Source organism: Colossoma macropomum, unplaced genomic scaffold, assembly GCF_904425465.1.
Source record: "Colossoma macropomum unplaced genomic scaffold, Colossoma_macropomum, whole genome shotgun sequence".
Classification (NCBI taxonomy): Eukaryota; Metazoa; Chordata; class Actinopteri; order Characiformes; family Serrasalmidae; genus Colossoma; species Colossoma macropomum.
In genome coordinates this window covers 7,298,718-7,321,074 of record NW_023494794.1, presented here as the reverse complement: position 1 = coordinate 7,321,074, position 22,357 = coordinate 7,298,718, and the positions used below count along the sequence as shown (strand labels likewise).

General features: G+C 40.1%; 1 protein-coding gene across 1 annotated transcript in view; it reads left to right on the top strand.

Moving 5' to 3' along the window:
* Positions 1-18,571, top strand: part of zgc:113208 (uncharacterized protein LOC550591 homolog) — a 20,260-nt gene extending 1,689 nt beyond the window's left edge. Inside the window, exons 2-6 of the mRNA XM_036580928.1 lie at positions 1,813-1,989; positions 7,945-8,043; positions 8,698-8,768; positions 16,627-16,757; positions 17,941-18,571. Of these exons, the coding sequence (XP_036436821.1) occupies positions 1,813-1,989; positions 7,945-8,043; positions 8,698-8,768; positions 16,627-16,757; positions 17,941-18,175 (713 nt within the window). The 3' untranslated portion in view covers positions 18,176-18,571. The remainder of the gene's footprint in view (positions 1-1,812; positions 1,990-7,944; positions 8,044-8,697; positions 8,769-16,626; positions 16,758-17,940) is intronic.
* The last annotated feature ends 3,786 nt before the right edge of the window (positions 18,572-22,357 follow it).

Sequence of the window (22,357 nt, the reverse complement as noted above, 5' to 3'; positions counted from 1 at the left end):
AAACATATTTAAGCATTTAAGAATTATTATTTTGTTCTATATTAATCCATTCATTTTGGACTCACCCAGCAGCGCCCTCTAGCGTTTGAGAATCCCAGAAGCCATTACTGAGTGGCAGTTCTCCTCTCTACACATTCTATGGGTTTCTATAGAGCTTTTGTGCAAAATCATAGTTTGTAAATGCTTAATGATTTTTTTTTGATAGAGAAAATGTAGTAATTTTTTAAACACAGAACAGTATAAAATATTCTCGAGAAAATTTGAACAAGAAGCTGGTGAATGAGAAGCGACTTCAGCTTCGTAAAAAGTCAAACAATGGCTATGTTTACATGCAAAGATTTTTGCCAATCCGATTGAATACAATCGGATTACAGATTCAGACTGAGGTGTTTATATGCACTCTATTCAACGATTTGATGGAAAATCTTCGTTTACATGCTCACTGCAAGTAATCCGATGCAAAATGACGCGCATGCGTGGAGTAGCGTTTAGAGTAAACGTTACCATGACAGCGAACATCACGTGAGGTCCAGTCCGCGTGATATGAGTTTCCAGTTGACGCGCTTGTGTTGTAATTACTTTAAAATGATGTCAGACTGAGAAAAAAAGTGCTTCACATGTGCTTATAAAGGAAGTGGCGAGAGGAAGACGTCGTGTTCTGAGACTCATAAGCTGGTCGTCCGTCCCACCGCCGTCTTTTAAAGATCAGAGCATAAATTTCGTCTCCTCTGCAGACCCGTTTCTGCTCCGCCATGCTGAACGGTACAAACTTTCGCCATGACGCGACGCACATGCGCAGAACATACTTACACGTTCCGATTGGAATGTAATCGGATTCAGGCGTTTACATGGCTATTATTCTTCTATTCAACGGATTATTTAGAAGTTTACCCACCTCGTTCAATCGGATAGAAATTGTATTCCGAATGGCCTCAATCGGACTAGTCTATTCCGATTGAGGTGTTTACATGGACGTGTTCTATTCCGATTGAGCTATTAGTCGGATTATTAACGGATTATCAGGCTGCATGTAAACGTGGCTATTGAGAGGCATTTTACAAGAAACTGTTCTACTTATGCGGAAAAGTTTCCTGCTGGAGATGCGAGAAAAGCAGCTATAGCTGAGCTAAAGCTTAAAGCAGAGCAAAGTATTATTCGTTTATAATTTATTTTTTTGTCTAACTAGTACATCAGCACATACTGAGACATATTTACAGCCAAGATGATAAAATGGACATAAAATGTTGTGGCTCCCAAAGTGGTTTGATTTTGAAAGGACATAAATGGCTCTTCTTAACATTTGGATTGCCGTGGTTTGAGAACCACTGTAGCAGAGCATTAAAACCTTTTCCTGAAAAACAGTTTCCTTTCTAAAAGTTAATGAGGGGGAGAATGAACAGCTGAAGTGTATGAAATACAGCCAGATTAAACTGGGCTAGATCGATATCTGTGGCTGTGCTGTTTAGCTTCTCATCCACTGTTTGATGTCACATAAAAGCATCCTTGAACTTCCAAAAAGATGCTGGGCCAAAGTATCCCTTTGAGCGCGGCCTCCAGCAGGACCTGTAGATTTAACCGATAATGATGTTATCACTGCGCTGCTCTTTAAAAAGCCCACCTGCACCAAAACAGAGTTTAAACCCCTCACTGTTCTGAGTGCAATACTTGGTTTTGAAATGTTCAGAGAGTGAAATCACATGTAGGATGTTTACACCAGCCGAGTTGGGAGTTTGTCAGCGTTTATCTGATTTGATCTTTCTATTTTCCACGTTTTTCTGTTTTTTCTCTTTCTTTAATTGGTCTTTATTTCAGCTTCCAGGCTTAAAGGTGCATCCAGGTCAAGTGGAAGCATTAAAGGAGTGAAGGGAAAAGCTGGTGGGAAGAAAAGTGTGCACAAGACCACCCAGGAGAACAACAGGAAACGTTCTGGTGGATCCAAAAGTGCCTCTGAAGTGAAAAGAAACAAAAAAGGACAGCTTGTTTTTGAAGGTAGCAAACAAAACCTCACTTAACTGTGTTTTATACAACGGATGGTTCCGGTCCTAAAATCTGATTTTAAAATGGATTGTAAAATCCACGATATACCCACACTTATGACCACCTCACAGCGACTGAACTCTGTATCACTGCACCACGGCATGAAAAAACCCTTGAGCTGTTAATAGAATAATCTTTGACTGTAATGCTGCTCACATGGAGCACCGAGTACTGATGGAGTAAGAACTCGTTTTTATGTATAAACTGAGGGGCTGGCAGCTTATGGTCTTAACTAGAACCAGGCTGGTCAGCTAGCTAACAGGCTAAAAGAGCCAACAGCCTAAACAACTCCATCATTAATGTCACAGGCTTGAATTAAAGCACTTACAGTATAATTAACTGTAAAACCCCAGTATAAAAGACTAAAAATGTGTCTTCAATGTCTTGCATGCTTCATATGTTTTAGTCAGAAGTCGCGTCAAACCCAGACTGAATCCCAAACGGCTCTGTACTCCCTAAATAGTGTACTAGCTATGAAAGTTTAGAAATTCTTGCCTCTACAGCCAAACAGTGCATCATTTATCAAGTGTGGATGTGTCTGAATCCCAAATGACTATTTCTTAGCTGTATTTTGCTCTGTTGGGCTGCAGGATCCAGTATTTAAACTCCTGCGTAGTGCACTATGTAGGGAGCAGAGAGCCGTTTGAGATTCAGCCCCAGTTTGAGAAGAGCGGCGCTGCTGGATTGGTGCTAAATAAGACTCGCGGTGGTAATTTGGTGACCAAACAGTACTTCTAAAGCAAAAGTGTTTGCATTAAACAGTGCTGTGTTATTATATGTTCATTGTAATACAACAGAAAGTTTAAAAATTCATGAAACGACTGGAATATACAGCAATGGGCGGCCGAACGTTCTCCTCATTCAGCGGTCCATGGTTGCTTGGCAACAATACCGTACACTAAAGGAACTACATTTCTTGGCAGAATACTTGTTTGTCAATTATTATTGAAAATAACTTGAATTATTTTCTGAAAAATTCAGTGTTTTGTCATATTCTATGCTGGCCGCCGTTTTATAAAAGCAATAAGCCACTTGAGGCCGTGCGTCACAGTGATTTTATCACAGAGAAGGGAGTTTTACTCCACTTTGCGTCGTGCCTAACAACACCCTTCCCTGTAGTAAAATCACAGTGACACACAGCCTCTCGTGGCTTATTCCTTTAGTATCTCATTAACTGCTCAAAAGTGTAAACAGTTCAAAATACATAAAAGCTAAACAAATAGTTTGAGATGTAGTTTCTGTCTGGTTAACATATATAATATGGTGTAAAGCCATATTCAGTTGAGATTAAATGTACTTGAGGTCCTCTGGGTAATTTTCTCTTATTACAGCTGCTCTTCTGTGATTTTGCTTCCCTGAGAAAATTATAGGCTGATTTACCTGCTGTTTTTTACCAAACTTAGCTGCATGTGAATACAAAAAATGTCTGCTAAATACAAATCTCTCTATTTTGCGCTTTTCAGGGCAGATTGTGTTGAAAAAAACAGTTTTCTGACCTCTGCAACTCACTATGTTTAGTCTTCTAGTTAGTAATTTTGCTTCTATCCTCTCTACACTGGGAGAGCATTATTAGTAGGAGGAGAAACAAGAAAGTCTTATCAGAGAAGCAAGATCTCCCAGGCTGATTAAAGGGGTGATTATAATGGCAGCTGCATGTATAAAGAACTTTGTATTCACATGCAGCTACAGAATATCATCCAAACGTTACTTAACAGGCACAATATCAGCTTTTCACCATCATATGACTGTGTGTGACGCAAACATCCAAGATCGTTGAAATCACACCGCAAAAAAAGAGCTTTATCACTGAGGAGACTTTGGATTTTTTCTGACATCCTGCTGATTAATCCAGTCCGAATAGAGCGTTTCCTTTTGGTGTAATTAGAAAGTCAGTGGTTGGGAAATCATTGCTCATTCTCATTCCATACGTGACGCTCTGTATCAGGGAGAGTCTCTGAGCTAGCTGAGTGTTTTCTCTCCATGATAGGTAATGGTGGTGGGAGGTGGAGGTAAAACATGATGTCTGGTAATATTATTTTGCCCCGCCCCCTGGTGCACAATGACGTCATCAAAAAGAACGTTTTTGAGGCGGTAGTAATTTATAGAGAACCTTTCATACACTGTGGTCATTCAAAGTGCTTTACAAAAGAGGAAATTTGAATAAAGGAGAATGGAAATTAAAACATGATTAAAACAATAAATTTAAATAAAAATCTAATTTGAATGATAAAGTGCTGTTGCAGGAGAGAAGTGCAGCAGTAGAAGTGAAGGCAGGGCAAAAGTTCTTCCATTAATGATGGAAGGTTACAGAAAAAACAAGACTTGTCGACTTTTAAGTGTTGTTGAATTGTGATTAAAAGTGCTTAATATGACCAGGAACGTGAGCTAAGAGCGCTTTCACACCTTACGTGTTTAGTATCTGACTTTTTTCTTTAGTTTGACAGGTGTGAACACTCAAGTGCGCTCCAAACAAATCAGCCCAGTTTGCTGCTGGTGGGATCACGTTTTTGTGATGTTTTAGTTTCACACTACAACAGGTAAATTATAAGTGTGCATACTTGCTTATTTGTGAGAATTTTAGCAGGGTACGCTCTGTTGCTCTCACATTTACCACCATTTGGGCCACTTCGCATGAAAATAGAGATGCTTGATGTCTATGTGTATCACAGTCAAAGCAATAATAATACTATAAACTATTATTTACAGGGTGATTCAAAAAGATTAATCTGATTTCAAAGCTCCATATTTTGCACCGTGAGTCGCCTAGGAACCGCTGAGGCGATACGCACATGTTCCATGTGACACTGCTTTGCTATTATTTTATAAAACAGGCAGATTATGTAGACGTTACAGTGCTGACGTACTGCTAGAACAAGCAGAGAAGCATGATTTGATGTGGCACCACACAAACACTTTCTAAGCCACTTATCCTCCTATCCTAGCAGTGGTCATAGGGCAGAAGGCAGGAAACACCCGGGACAGGTTGCCAGTCCAGACATATTCACACCTAGGGTGTGATTTAGCATGTCCAGTTGTCCTGACTGTCCAGGTGTCTTTGGACTGTGGGAGGAAATCCACACAGACACGGGGAGAACATACAAACCCCGCACAGAAAGGACGCTGGTCACCCGGCCGGGGAATCAAACCCAGGCCCTTCTTGCTGTGAGGCGACTGGTCTGCAACAAATGAGGGAAAAAATGTCAAATCATGCTTTTCTGCTTCTTCTAGCAGCATGTTGGCGCTGTACTGACTTTTATGAAATAATAGCGAAGTAGTGGCTTTGATTTTGGCACTCGGAACATGGAGCGTACCGTAAATTGACCAATTGTAAAGAAGCAGATATCAAGTAACGTTTATTATTATTGCTTTGACTGTGATAAAGACATAAAGTGCCTCTATTTTCATGCAGAGTGGCTCAATTGGTGGTAACAGAGTATCCCTGCAAAAATTCTCATCAATAAGCAACCACTCACGTGTATAATTTACCTGTTGCAGTGTGAAATCAACCAAACCAAATGAAGAAGATACACAAACCCAAACTCTTAGGCAAACAAACTAGGTGTGAAATCAGCCAAACAAGGTAAAAAAACAAAAAAGGTTGTGTGAAAACAGCTTAAGGGTGTGTTGTTTGGTTTCTTTGGTCTGGACCAAAGCAGAAAAAGATAAATAGCTGCATTGTAGTTCAGGTTCGCTGAGCGTTCACACTGACATTTAACGTCTAACCAACAGATGTAAACAGAAGTCACATGGACACAAAATCACACCTGACTGGGCAGATTTATGACGAACATTTGGAGGCAATAACTGGGAGAACAAACTTTCTGAATCATGCTGTACTCTGGCCAGACTGAGCTTGTGGCTTTTATGCCTGTCTTGTGATGAATGAAGGAGGATGTGCATTTTCCCATGATGCTAAGCTGGGTGAAACAGCTGTAGCATATCCTTGAGTGTCTTTCTGCTTTTGTAAACAGTGAAAATGTGGTACATTAATACATCCATAAAGCTGATGTGGGCGATTATATGTCAATATCGAGCATTTTACAACGTCCTGAACCCATCTGTTCTGTAATTACCATTGCAAACCTCACAAAGAAATGATAAAATATATGCACGTGTCGAAACAGTGTCATGGATTTATCTGCTGCAGGAACCAGAGAAGCTCTGCAGACACAGATTGGTGCCTTCCTCAGGAGTCTTGTCCCCCATTATTGGGTTCCAGTGGCAGTTTCTCACTGGGATGCATTTAAAAAGAACTACACCTACCAAATGTGAACATGCCTAATAGAAGAAAATGGAACAAAACAGTCCAATCAAACAATGTCAGATTTGTCAAATATATTTTTAGCCAGTACTAATTTTGTATTTATTTAATTACATACAGAAATCAAAACAAAAATCAGACCAACCAGAATGTATTTAATTTCTACTAAGAACAGCCAAGGACAAGTTCTATGGAAAAAAAACAGGAGTTTCCAAAACTGGTGTTCAAAAAATTATTAAAAGCTACAGAGAAAATTAGTCTCCTAACAACCACCTGGAAGACCTGGTAGATCCCCAAACTGCCCCATCAGATAAACAGCACTTAAAGCTTTCATGTTTGAGAGAGAGGAGAAAATCAAGCTGCTTCAGATCTGAAAACTTCCACAGGTGTTTCTGTCCATCCTTCCACTGTGAGAAGACGACTCAGCGCTGTGGGTCTGAAAGGATGTGTAGCTGTCAAGAAGAACCTCACTGAGAAAAGGAGACGGACACATCAAACAAAGAAGCTGAACAATGGACTGACCACCCCACAGTCAGGGTCTCTGACTTTTGAATAGTATGAAAGTTACCAAATTAATTACATAGTTACATTATTACATTTACATTCAGTTTACATTCTGTAAATTTGACTGTAAAGTATTCAGTTCTGTCTTATATTTGTTTAGGTATTAAGATTTGACAAAAATGTAAAAAAATTGAACAATATTTTTTCAACAATATATTTTTGTCAAATTCAAATCAAAATAAATTATCTTTTCTTCTACTTGCAAACATAAACATGGTATGTATTGACAGTTTAGAGTCTTCACTTTCCGCACTTTCTCCACTTGTTTCAATGAGCTATAAGTGAGAAATGAGTCAATAAAGCAATAAGCCATGCGAGGCTGTGCGTTACTGCAGTTTTATCACAGAATAGGGTGTTGTTAGGCACGACCAAAATGGAGTGAAACTCCCTTCCCTGTGATAAAATCGCAGTAACACAAGTGGCTTATTGCTTTTATAAAACTGCGGCCAACATAAAATATGATGAAATGCACACTTTTTCAGAAATAATTTAAGTTATTGTTAATAATAATCAACATTATTGTTGTTGCCAAGCAACCATGGTGTATATTGCAGTCATTTCATGAACTTCTTAACTTTTTGTTGTATAACAATGAACATATGATAATACAGCAGTGTGTAAAGTGAAAGGTTTTGCTTTATAAGTACTTTTTGGTCACCAAATTACCACCGCGGGTCTTATTTAGCACCAGTCCAACGGCGCCTCTCGTCTTGTGCTGGGGCTGAATCTCAAATAGCTCTCTGCTCCCTACATAGTGCACTACGTAGGAGTTTAAATACTGGATCCTGCAGCCCAACAGAGTAAAATACAGCTAAGAAACAGTCATTTGGGATTCAGACACATCCACACTGTAGAGGCTAGAATTTCTAAACTTTCATAGCTAGAACACTATTTAGGGAGTACAGAGCCGTTTGGGGTTCAGTCTGGGTTTGACTTGACTTCTGACTGAAACATGAACATTTCAAGCGTGTCAGACACTCAAGGGACATTTTTAATGTTTTATTTTGCCCCTCGGATTTTAGGACCAGAACTATCCATGCTATAAATCAAATTATAACAAACTTTCCTTCTCTTGCTTTCAGATCACCCAGAGTTCCAGCCCAATATGAGCCCAAAGGAGGTGCTGCAGGCAGGCAGTTTTGGTGGAACCTACTTCAGACCCATCTACTCTAGCATCACCAGTAAGCCATAGTTTCAAACTTATTCTGGCTGAGATCCTGACTCTGCTTCACTTCTCAGCTCCAAAAGGCAGATCTATATGATGCATATGTGCTGGAGACTTAGTGATTTTTGTTTGGAGAAACTGAAAAGTTAAAGGGGCCAATAAATAAACCTTCTTTGCTTTTTTGCAGTCTGCGTTAGTATATAAAAATAAATATATATGTAGTCTCAGATGGACTGTTCACTCAGTCCAGACAGTCCAGCTATGGGAACTAAACTGCAAAAACAGCCTGTTTTGAATTCTTCGTTTTTGTGATTTCTCAAAACCAGCACATTTACATACGTCTGCTTATTCAGTCTCTGCATGTTAACTCCATTTTAGCCCATTCATGCTGATGATAGTCAGTCTTAAAGGCACAGTAACATACACAGCCTGTTTAAGTCTGAAGGATTCTATAAAGGGAAAAAGAGAGGTTGAAAAATAATCATATAAAGATAAATATGGTACACAGACCAAAGGTACAAGAAAACTATAGGATAAGGGCTCTTTATAAGTTAATTTATGACAGTAGCAGAGGCTGAGAGTGTCAATGCCTCAGCCCACTACAGCAGAGCAGGCATTAGCAATAAAAAAATAATGAGAATGATCTAAATCAAGCTACTGTGTGTTACAGAGCAGCACTATAAGGATGTGTGGAAAGAGCTTCCTCAAGACTGGCTCCAAGGACTCGACATCCCCAAACAAGTAAAGTCACCTAACATGTCATTTCTCTGAATGGAGATTTCTTTTTCTCTGTTTTTTTCCTGCTGTTTTCACATTTTCAGTCCGGTATTAGCTGCAGCCATGGGAATTTTAAACAGCTGCTACTTTAGTACACTAGGTGGCGCTAGGGCTGAACCACTCAGGCAAAATATCTAATTGCAGTTTTTCTGAGTAATATTGTGACCTGTGATTTAAATTTGGATTACTTTCTATAATTTAAGGTTCAGGCCTGTTTTTTTGGCCAGGAAGCCCAGAATATCCACCTTTTCTGGCTTAGACTTGAACCCTGAATGTAGTGTGCAAGACTGCCGTCTGATTGGGCTAACTTATCTACAGGCAGTTCACAAGCTCTGTGTTGTTGGGTAAAATTTTCACACTTAAAACTCGAGACATTTTTAAATAATTGCTCTGTGATAAATTTTGATTACAAGAAAAAAAGAAACAATTAATCATTCAGCACTAGGTGGCACTGTGTGCATTTATCCCTCTACATAGAGAGGGAGGAAAAGATGTGCAGTCAGCTGTGGGACAGTTAGCAGGGTTAGATAGCATTAGTTAGTTACGCAGTAGATGTGCCAGTATTCAGTAGTTCAGAATACAGCAATACTAAATCAGTACAGTAGTGTTATCATGGACACTTTGAAATACTGTCGCTGCAATATAGTCAAACGATGCAGCTTCACCTGATATTTCTAAGGCTGTGTTCACATTACTGGGCTGAGATTTGGTGTTTTCAGAGAAGTGTGGACACACAAATCTGATCTTTTTAGTCTGATCTGAGCCACTTTCATATGTGGTCCTAGATTGATACATACTTGAATCGAGGCCATGCGACCTTATTGAGAACGCTCAGTTCGTAATTCATGTGTTTTTTTAAATGTGCATGCACCATCATGTCAGTGCAGCTCCTAACCTGAAATTAGTGCCAATGAACACTGCAAAAGTACCGTGACCTTTTTCCCATCATCTCTAAGGCCTGATTCACACATACAGTGTCTGCGTGGCATGAGTGTCACGGAAAGTCATGCTTTTCATTTTGGCGCTCAAAGTGTCTCAGACGCCGCACTGAAGCGTCGCGGTATTTAGATAATAGACCGGACGCCGATTTCTTCCTCGTGCGTCATGTAGCAAAATACACAGATACAAAAAGGAATGAAAATCAGTGAAAATTGAATAGAAAACCATATACAAACTTAAAAACAGGATCTTTTTTAGTTTTTTGTAATTTAATTCATGGGGAAATACTAGTTAAACATTCCATGCTGCAAACAGATTTCCTGGTTGGTCTACTAGGCTAATTTGCCTAATCCAGAATGTAACTGCTGGACTATTTAAGATGGAACGGGACATTTAGTGAGCTAGCTACCAAGACAACGGTATTAGCTATCGTTTTCGTATTAGGTTAGGAGTATTTTCACATTTGTGGGTTTCTTTGGTCTCTTGTTCAGCCATTTTGCTAATTTTTCTTTTTTTCTCATAACTCTCTGTTTGGAATCTCTGAAAAACCTCCGTTTAGAGGGTCATGTAGCCCTAACACTTCACCCTACCCCTCTATCTCAACAAGAATCGGGACCCCTTACCCCTAGACGTGAAAGCGCTAAACGGAGGGCTAAGGGCTAAGTGGTAGGGCTGAGGATTATTTGTCTGCTTTACAAATGAAAGCATTCGCTAAATATGTAAATATATTACGTTTTTAATGTTGACTCGTCTGCTGTACAGTTCTGAAAGTATAAACTTTGGAGGAATAATTTTCACTTTTAAAAAGTTGCTTAATCTTATTGACCAGGGTATGTTTTGGTTTTTCCATCTGAATTTACATGATCAAATCGTAAGGCAAATTATTCAGTAACTGCATTTAATAAATGTAAATTTTTATTTTATTAATTTATTTGTAAAAGCTCCCCTCAAATTAGCAGAAAGTGTTTCATGATCACACATATTGCTATATGCTTACAATTTACTGCTGAAAGCCAAAAACGCTTTTTGTATTATTTTATAAAAATAATTTGTACAGAGCAGATCACTGAAGAGACGCCGTCTGTTTATAGTTTATAGCCCAGATTTGTGGAAAAATGGGTCGACTTTCAGTAGAAAAAGTCAGCTTCTTTTATGATAAGGGTTTAAAATTACATCACCCATCTATTTGACTGGAAAGAAGACAGTTCCAGCTCTCATACGACCCCCACCTTTTGAATGTAGCTTATGAAATATGAAAGTTATGAAGAACATGACAAAGTGCATTTTGGATCCACCGGTGGTCTCAAGGGGTTGAAAAGGTTAAAGGTTGCTTTAAATTTGCTTTATTCAAATGTGTGCTTTGGCTCTGCATGATGAAATATGTTACAGCAACATAATGACTGTGTTTAAGTACTTAGGTTGATGTGACATATATTTCATTTGTGTGGATTTGATGGACGCACCACTTTTTTAGTGGAATAAACCGCAGTATATCACTATATGCCGCTGTAAAACTGAGCATTTGGAAAAGTAAAAGAATAAACACATCTACAGCGATGTGTCAGAATCTAGCATCTGTTACCAGATAATGTAGATGGCACTGAAAATGAGAAATAGTGATTAAAAACTCTTTTCTTTGCTCTCCTGCCCAAGAGAATCAGACTGTGGCTCAGTGATTTTGATGGTATCATGTTGTCGGGCCTGTAGCGATTCCCACCCCTAGTGGACTTTATATACATTAGCCATTGTGATGAAAACTCTAACAAAGTCACTACAGCTCCTGCCTAAAAAGCAGGTCGCGTCATATTTCGGCCGACTGTGGGTTTGATCCCTGCCAGCTACACAGCTGTTAGAGATCTTTGGAAAGGACAAAGGAGATCCTGCTCATTAGTGAAGGAAGAATTTGATCTCCTCTCTCCGTGGTTCCCCTTCCTCGTCCTGGGGAAGTATGTTCACTGTTGCTATGGCGATAGCTCCTGAGGGTTGTCATGGTTATTAATGCCACCGCTAAGGGTTCTGAAGCTCCTAAGGGTTCTCTTAGGTTTTCGGGGTCCGAATGTCCAGAATCCAACGGTGCTAAGTCTCAGAATACGTACGCGTGTGTATGTCTCTCATCTTAAAGGAATAATTTGGTCAAATACCAACACAGTTACCCCGTTAACCCAAAATGTAGTCAGTCAACCAAGACATGGACGTTCTTTTACGCTGGAGCTGCGAGGCTAATGTAGCGAACAAGCTCACCTGTTAGCATCGTACTATCTCTGTGTCTAAATCTAGACCTTTGCAGTAACAGCTTCATCTGCTGAAGTATGAAACAAAAGTATGTTTTCTCAATGATGGTAAAAATGTAATATCTTAGAAATGCTGCCTTTTACTGTAATTCAACAGTTTCACTAGTTCAATTAGTTATAGTAACGTACAGTATTGTACCATAATGATAACAATAACACCCATTAAAATAAACGCAAACGTCTGTGAGTTACAGTGCACCAAAGATGGGTTCTTATACAGATACAGACTGATATCTGCCTGCTGCACAGAGCGCATTCTGGTTCTAGGTACAATAAATGTGGTATAAATATCCTAGAGTTTCAGTCATGTGATTTTTCTATTGTGGTCTCCATATTTGGGACCGTATTTCTGGCTCCGCTGCTCCGCACGAACATAACTAGAGGTGAAATACGGCTAAAATTACTCTCCTTACTTTGGAAGATAAAAACGTTTCCTCGACGAAGTCGATAAAATACAGTTTATATACTATATTTATACAGTTTCCCCTGAACTCCTGGTTCTACTTACACCGGCGGAAAGCTACCAAATTTGTGTTTTCCTGACATTTATATTTATCTCATACTCAGCCCCTCTCCCTGTTCTGGAGACTCTCAAAGCATTTAAAAGCACAGAAGCCCACCGGCTCTTCACGTCAGGGTGGGTAAAGGATCCGATGATGTTACATAAAGAGGAGAAAAACTGTCATCATAGGAGGAAAGACATCAGCTAATTAACACAGATGTGATCAATGCTGGCCTTTAGATAACTTTAGCTAATGTTATCAGCTGAGAGATAAACAGTCATCCCCCTAATGGAGCTGCAGACAGCCGGTATAACTTTACTCTCTGTTTCTGATTTAAATGACGTTTGAATGGAGAAACATAAACGTTAAATATCAGACTGAATGTCGTGGGTCGGAAAACGACGTCGTGTTTCGACAGACGTGATTCTGTAAGTTTGCTGGTGCAGTTAGTTCAGAGTTCAGCTCCAGTCCTGAAACCCCTGCACTGCATAACTGTGGTTTCCTGGTTAAAATACCTGATATTATTAGCTAATTAATCCCTTCTTGAGCTGAACGAGGTGAACAGCAGAGAGAAACCCTAAACTGTACAGTGCAGCGGCTCCAAGCCTGGAGTGAAAACACTGAATTAAAGGTCTGTGTGTCTCTCGTCTCTCAGCTTCTGTCGCGTCTTACAGGTGAATCATTCACAAAGCACAGCTAATTAAAGGCATCGTGCAGCTCAGTCACGTCGGCATGTTTAAAAGTTTAGTTATGTTCACTTGTGCGAATGTTAGGGTTTTGCTGTGGTTTAAAAGACGAATCAATAAACGAGCAATTATTTTTTTTTAAACCTGCAGTAAATTACTTTCTGCCGTCACTGGCAGCTGTTTTCAGGGTTTTGTGGTGCACCGGACACAGGCCTAACTAAATCACCACACACTTTCCTTAAACCGTGCTGAGCTGTTCAGTGATCTCTAATAGACTTTCTGACACTGTATGATAGTGTTATCTATTAATATGGGAGTGAAGTACATTGCCTAGCTGAACACAGTAGCAGCCACAGAACCTAAGCTCTAAACCTAAACCTAAGCCAGTAGAACCACAGAGTGCTGATATGGAGCACATGTGCTTCCGTTACCTGCTACATTAACCTTGTAGCTCCAGAGCAAAAACTAAAGAAGCACATTGAGACACCAAACATGTCTCGGCTGATTAAATACATTTGGAGTAACAGATTTTTCACCGTCCCTTTAAATGAAACAGCTCTACAGCTTGTCATGTTCTTTATGTCAGAGCTGAGGTTATGCAAGGCGAGATTCTGCTGTAAGTGCGTCATCGGGGTCACAGTCACCCATTACGTCAAGTGATGCCAACCGTAAGATCTGGCGCTCGCGAGGAGCCGGTTTATTACCTCTTTTATTACACATCACACAGGCACACAACATCTGAGCTGTTCAGACAGTCTGCTGTGCTGCTGTGGGTTCAGCAAGGTCAAAGCCAAGTTGTGTGGAAAGCCAAAACAAGTACTTGTTTAATGGGTTTGCTTCCCTGGAATTTTTATTTTCTGTTCTGCAAAAGAAAAAGGAAACCAGAACTGCAGCTCAGTCCCGCAGACGGGGTTCCAGATTTAGCACTGCCTGAGATGAACATATAAACTTATTGTATTATCTGTCGTATATAAATGAATGAAATGCCCCCAGATAGTCGTTCTGCAGTTGTACATCACAAATCTTCAGCATGAGCGGTTCTGTCAGTGCTGGGAACTGCTGCTTTCATGATGAATGAAAATCTCCTGAATTGCACTGCAGATCAGCTTCATTTAAAAGGCCTCGGGGCTGAGCAGTTAGGATTGTTATAATACTAGTATTTTGATTCTGACACGTATATGAAGTGTGCTGTTATATACTGTGGCAATGCCCATTTGATTCAATACAATAACATTAAAACTAAAGCCTAAATAAAAGGACCAAATCATGTAAAACTGAATTTACTTATCTTTTTTAAAATAAAATTGTTTTATCTAGTATATAAACATTATTATGTTTCCATGTTCTATATATGCAAATGAAGCTGCAAAAACAGCCTGTTTTGAAATAGCTGTGTTTGTGATGTCACAAAAACAAAGACATTTGCATATATCTGCCCGCTCTACAGCAGCCTAGCCCCGCCCACTTATACTGTAGTTAGAGTGTTTAATCATGGACTGGTTTTTGTAAGAGACACAAGACAGGGCAGCCAATCAGAAGAGAGTCCATTTACATATATCAGTCTTAAAGGCACAGTACCAAAACAGCCTGTTTAATTATTAGGGATAGACAGAAGATGGAAAATGGTCATAAAAAAACGAATTATGGCTGGTTTTTGTAAAAACCCATATAAACATCATATTTATTCACAAAAAAATAAAGTACTAGAAAATATGGAACATTGGACCTTTAACATATCTCAAGTAAGCATTTAATCTCTTTTAACAATATCAAACTCTTCGAATTTTAAATAAATCAGGTAACAAAACGTTTTTAAAGGAAGATTAACAGTGACGCGTGTAAGCTAACGTTCATCACTCTGTTTTAAGCAATGCAAACTAATGCAAAATGGGTTAAACTCTACTTGTATGTTTTAGATGTTAATGAGTCTCTCGACCCTTTCAATTCAAATTAGTCTGCACGGTTTAGATGTTAATCTTTTCAAACTGAAAGTTTTAAAAGCAGAGTGATAGTTTACCACACTGTAACTTCCTATACATATAATCACTTCCCTAATCACCTGCTGACCAGCTTCTATCGGTCAGCAATACAGAGCCTGCTGACCTACTGCTGGGCGGTGTGGATTGCCAGCTGCACAGAAGAGAACAGAAAGGTTCTACAGCGGGTGGTGAGGGCGGCAGAGTGTACAACACTACCTCACCTCAGAGACATTTACACTGGCTGGCTTTAAATGAAAGCCAGCGTTATTTCAAAGGACCCCACTCACCCTGGACATAACCTGTTTGCCCCCCTGCCCTCGGGAAGAGATTCAGATCAATCAGAGCAAAAACTAACAGATTAAAAAACAGCTTCTTTCAACAGGCTGTCAGATTGATAAGAACCCCCCCCCCAAGACTAAGACTGAGATTTTTCATCTTGTACTATATATCATTTCATTTTGCACTAATATGTCTGTATATACTATCTCATTGTGTTTATCTGTACGTCTTTGGCCTTATTTACCTTTATTTTCTATTTTATTTATGTCCTTGTGTTTTTTTTAAACAATGACAAAGATCTATCTATCTATCTATCTATCTATCTATCTATCTATCTGTCTATCTATCTATCTGTCTATCTATCTATTCAGTAGCATGCAATGTAAATAATTAACATAATTAATTGTCAGTAATGTTATGCATTTCTTAATGCTCCATTTTATGTGAGAATAGTATTTTGAGCCCTAAAGAGAACAAAGAATTTTGGTGTAATCTGCAAATGGCTGACTTCAGCTTCATATCACTGAAGAATTAGGGGTGGGTGGTAATACATAATTGCACCCCCCCCCTCCCTTGAAGGCATATGATGCCCTAAATGTAACTAAAGCCCAGCAGTGAGGAGCTGAACTTTACCCTCCTCTGCTGTCACTGCAGACTGGCAGGGTCGCCTACAGAGCAGCGCTGGTAGCTGTTAATGAAGTGATGCTCTTTTTATTTCAGGGTCCCATTTCAGAGGGAAGATTTCAACCACTACCTCTTGTAATTCTTGTTCCAAAGGGCAAGGAGACACTCGAAAACAAGGGGTAGGGGTAAAAATAAGAAATGGGATTGGGCCTAACTCTCCCTCTTAGTCCTGACGGTAAAAGGCACACAGCGCCACCTAGTGTACTGAAGTAGCAACTGTTTAAGCTGTTCAAAAGTGCAAGCCTTTGTTGCTAATGCTGGGTTGAGGAACAGAACGACGTAATATAATAAAAATGTCTCACACAGGATTCATGAGCATTGAAAACATGTTTGACTTTAATAATTATTGGCATTTCAGTCACAGTCTAAAGCACATGGATTAGATGTTTTAGATGTGTCATCCTGAGAAATACGTGTATGTGGAGACGGTGCAGTGACCCACTGTGTGATACATTTCGTAGGTGTCTTCAGCGACGTACAGAGAGGAAGTGAACACTTATAAAGTGAAGTGTGGGGGCAGTTTGGAGATGTGGGAGAGCAGCGGCTGGATAAAGCCTCAGGACCCTTATGGCTGGTTCCAGTGGTACTGCAGGTAACCCTCACTGAGTGGAACTGACTCATCTCACCCCAGTATCAGCTGAATAGTATTTCCATAAGAAGAGTGTGAGATCTCATCTTTTCTTATTGAGCTCTATTCTCACAGAACTCTCTCAGCAGTCTGTCAGAGTAGAAGGAGAACTGGATTAGCATTATAGAGAATTATAATATTTATTTTTGAGAGTTACAAATGAATAAAATGTAGGTATTTCAGTGCAGCAGTCCAGGGTCACCTAAGCACCGGTCGAATCTGAACATCTGTCTGATGCCCATACAATTTTTAAGCTAATGTCTTCCAATACTGATCTGATTCTGATGTCAGAATTGTTTCTACACCATCTTATCAGACAGTGACCACTGACCATACAGGAGCACTTTGTAGTTCTACAGTTAAAGACTGTAGTCCATCTGTTTCTCTGCATACTTTGTTACCCTGTTGTTCAGTGTTCAGGACCCCCACAGGACCCCCACAGAGCAGGTACTATTTGTGTTTTGGATCAATCTCAGCACTGCACTAGCACTGACGTGGTGGTGGTGTGTTAGTGTGTGTTGTGCTGGTGCGAGTGGATCAGACACAGCAGGGCTGCTGGAGTTTTTAAACACTGTGTCCACTCACTGTCCACTCTATTAGACACTCCTACCTTGTCAGTCCACCCTGTAGATGTAAAGTCAGAGACGATAGCTCATCTGCTGCTGCACAGTTTGTGTTGGTCATCCTCTAGTCCTTCATCAGTGGTCACAGGACGCTGCCCACAGGACGCTGTTGGCTGGATAGTTTTGGTTGGTGGACCATTCTCAGTCCAGCAGTGACACTGAGGTGTTTAAAAACTCCAGCAGCACTGCTGTGTCTGATCCACTCAGACCAGCACAACACACACTAACACACCACCACCACGTCAGTGTCACTGCAGTGCTGAGAATGATCCACCACCCATATAGTACCTGCTCTGTGAGGGTCCATGGGGGTCCTGACCACTGAAGAACAGGGTAACAAAATGTGCAGAGAAACAGATGGACTACAGTCTGTAACTGTAGAACTATAAAGTGCTCCTGTATGGTCAGTGAAGATGATACAGTGGACAGTGAGTGTAGATACAAGGATGTGGACTTGAAGTGGACCATGAAGTGACATCATATTGTCCGGCTCTTATCAGCATCACTCGTTTTCTCTCCTGCAGGTTTTATGAGGGTCGCCGCACGGAAGACGATGTGCGGCAGATCAGTCGATGGGCCAACTGTGCTGGGGTCAAAGGTCGTTGGCGAAATAACCTCATTACCAAGGTTGTGCGGTCCGGCCGAAGGTTTGATGACCCCAGTGTGTCTCCGGTGGTCCGGCAGACCCTCCAGCACTGGGGCTACCGACTCACTGAGGAGGATTACAGACAAGGAGCGAAAAGGGTCAAACCCAGCTAAACACATAACAGGAGTCACTCTGTCCGCTTTACCTCTAACTGTACCGTCACCCCTTTAACCTCACACCCTCAGGGAGTTTCTCCTTTTGAGTCTTTGTTTCTCTCAGTGGTTCCTCCTCATGCTCTTAGGGAGTTTTACCTCACACTGCGTGTCTTGGCAGTACTCAGTCGAGACATAACCAACATTTTAGGACACATTTTAAAATGTTAAGGTCATAAAATGTCTTAATATTAAAGGTTTTAAAGTCTAAATTGATGTAAATGAAAGATGCTGTATACATAAAACTCTCCAGTTATTATATCAGAATATCTAGAGTTTGTGCAAAGGAAAGTGTGATTTCACAGCGTCTTCTACCAGCAAATTATTAGAGTTTTTAAATGTAATATTCCAGTTTCCAGGTTTTACTGTATGTTTTTTTTTTAAATCTTGACATGACTGTTCATGATGTGTTTATAAATAAAGGCATAAATGTATTTTGCAAGTTTTGTGCAGAATATTTTATATTCATAACGCTAAAGCTGCTGTTTACCAGCTGATTGAAAGAGCTTGTGAGATGTGAATGTTAACCGCTGTTACAGGCCTAACAGTGACTGTTGATAAAGGTTTAGAGGATGAGTAACACAAACTGTACAGGTGAAACTGTGAGGAGTTTCTACTTAAAACAGATAGATCACTTTATTAATCCCAGAGGGAGATTCTTCTATTGCACCAGTACAAAGTGCAGTAAAGAGCAAAACAAGAGCAAAGTATTGCCGTACACTGTTTACAGATACATAAATAGAAAGTAAAGATAAATAATAATTTACTAAAACAGTAAAAAAATAGTGTGCCGTACAAAAACAAGAAGTAAATTGCATAAATACTATGCAGTTGACAATGCAGTGGTGTATTTTCCCTCAAGGGAATGAACAGTGACTATGTACTGTAACGATAACCCACGTTAACAGTTGTGCAATATGACATTTATGGATGCATAAAAAAAGTTACAGTGCAATGTGCAATATTTGTGGACAAATAAACAAAGTTGCAGTGCAATATAAAATATGTATAAGTGGCCAAGGAGTGTATAGCAAATATTATTGAGTGTGTTTACATGCACTTAATAATCCGATAACTACAGAAAATCAGATTTTGTCAGCAATCTGATCAACGCGTTTTCATGCACTGAAGTAATCAGATAATGGGGAAACTCCGGGTCTACGTGAGTCAGACAGTAATCAGATTTCTGCTTTACAACCAGCCAATAAACTCACAGAAGAAGACGTGACGTAAAACTAATGTAGAACTCAAACTTCATGCTGCGGCTTTTTTTTTAACGTTGCACCAGAAGATGAAGTAGTCGGTTTCAGCCGCTCCAAAAGTGTTTTGCTGTGTCTCGCGGCGACGCTGCTCACTTATTTCTGGTACCGCAGTCTGTTTTCACACATGCGCAGACTGAGAAATCCGAAAGAAATCAGAGTAAGAGTTTACCTGCCCTGAGAAATCTGATTACTAAAAAAAGTTAAAATCCAGCCTCTTGATCAGATTTCTTAATCAGTTTTCTAGACCTTACTCTGATCTAAGAAATCACAGTGTGCTGTTTACATGACCATTTGAATAATCAAGTAACTGCAGAAATCAGAGATTGTGTTATGGATTATGTTTGAATTATCGAGTGCATGTAAACACACTCAATGCAGCCTCTTTTAGCTTTTAATCCACTGTTTCTTCATATCAGAAATTCAGTTTAAACCTGTTAAAATGTGATTAATCCCCATAACAAAAAAAAATTGATGAAATTTGACATAGAAAATGTGTAACAAGTCAAACTTGAAATGTTATATTTATTTGCATATTTATATTTTAAGAATTCAGTTATGATTACCAATTAGTGGTGTGCTTAAAGATACTTAAATATCAGTATTTCCAAACCTGATGTTTCTTTTTGAGAATCAATCCTTACATGATGATATTGATACTAGGTGTTCTCTTAAACAGAACATACATCACTATTATTAAACAGATGGTGAAAGTAACGATGGTGAATGTTCTGTAGTGGCAGATCATTAGGGGTTTTTCCCTAAACATACAGCTTAAGTGGCAGTTTATTTCATACTAAGGCAAAGGCTTTCAAATATCAGCTTGAATGTCCTTTTTTAAACTATTTTCACTGTAGAAATCACAAAAAATTCCCTGTATCTGTATCAGTATCTGGATATTAGCCTTTGTATTACTTGGTATTGAATCGAAAACAAAATGAGTAGTATCGCCCATCCCTACTAGTAAAAACTCTGCTTTCCCCAGTTCATTTAATCCCATTTTTACTAGTATGAATGTTATGTGATGGTAATTATTTTTTAAAAGTAAAAAAGTAATTTTACAGAAGCCTTAAAGGGCCATGGATTTACATGTTTTTTAATCATTATTTATGCTATTATCACACCATAATAAATATTATCTCGATAAAACAATGATTGTTATGTCATGGTAATGATATACACTATATTGCCAAAAGTGTTCACTCACCCATCCAAATCATTGAATTCAGATGTTCTAATCACTACCATGGCCACAGGTGTATTAAACCAGGCACCTAGGCATGCAGACTGCTTCTACAAACATTAGTGAAAGAATGGGTCGCTCTCAGGAGCTCAGTGAATTCCAGCGTGGTACTGTGATAGGATGCCACCTGTGCAACAAGTCCAGTCGTGAAATTTCCTCACTACTAAATATTCCACAGTCCACTCTCAGTGGTATTATAACAAAGTGGAAGCAATTGGGAACGACAGCAACTCAGCCACGAAGTTGTCGGCCACGTAAAATGACAGAGTGGGGTCAGCGGATGCTGAGGCGCATAGTGCACAGAGGTCGCCAGCTTTCTGCAGAGTCAGTCACTACAGACCTCCAAACTTCATGTGGCCTTCAGATTAGCTCAAGAACAGCGTAGAGAGCTTCATGAATGGGTTTCCATGGCTGAGCAGCTGCATCCAAGCCTTACATCACCAAGCACAATGCAAAGCGTCGAATGCAGTGGTGTAAAGCGCCGCCACTGGACTCAAGAGCAGTGGAGACGTGTTCTCTGGAGTGATGAATCACGCTTCTCTGTCTGCCAATCCGATGGACGAGTCTGGGTTTGGCAGTTGCCAGGAGAACGGTACTTGTCTGACTGCATTGTGCCAAGTGTAAAGTTTGGTGGAGGGGGGATTATGGTGTGGGGTTGTTCTTCAGGAGTTGGGCTCGGCCCCTTAGTTCCAGTGAAAGGAACTCTTAATGCTTCAGCAGACCAAGAGGTTTTGGACAATTTCATGCTCCCAACTTTGTGGGAACAGTTTGGGGACGGCCCCTTCCTGTTCCAACATGACTGCGCACCAGTGCACAAAGCAACGTCCATAAAGACATGGATGAGCGAGTTTGATGTGGAAGAACTTGACTGGCCTGCACAGAGTCCTGACCTCAACCCGATAGAACACCTTTGGGATGAATTAGAGCAGAGACTGCGAGCCAGGCCTTCTCATCCAACATCAGTGTCTGACCTCACAACGCGCTTCTGGAAGAATGGTCAAAAATTCCCATAAACACACTCCTAAACCTTGTGGAAAGCCTTCCCAGAAGAGTTGAAGCTGTTATAGCTGCAAACGATGGGCCGACATCATATTAACCCTATGGATTAAGAGTGGGATGTCACTGAAGTTCATGTGCATGTGAAGGCAGACGAACCAATACTTTTGGATAGAGTAAATAACTCATGATCTCCAGAGAACATTTGTTTTGTCCCGATACTGGCATAAATATCACGAGATCTCGAGAAAACAGCTTACAATAACTCGTTATTAAAAGACGGAGTAAAAATCGTGCGTACAATTTGAACGTTGTAAAGTTTGAGCAAAAAAGGCGCATTTTTAATTTCAGACAATAAAAACTTGGTGTTTAAAGCTAAAATGGATCCACAGCGAATCAGGCGCTCTCACTCAGATCTACCAGCTGATGGCGCAACTGAAGCGTCACTCCTACACCTCGCACTAACTTCCTACGTCATTTCCACAGCCTGGCGACCAATGAGACTCCGCAGTGGATTTTGAAACCGCTGCGCGCCAATGAAAAGGCTCGGACTGCTCTACCTCATACGATTGACATTAAATGGACCAATCAAAATGCAGCGACTCGAGCCACGGACGCTCGCTTTCAGCCAATAAGCGGCGACTA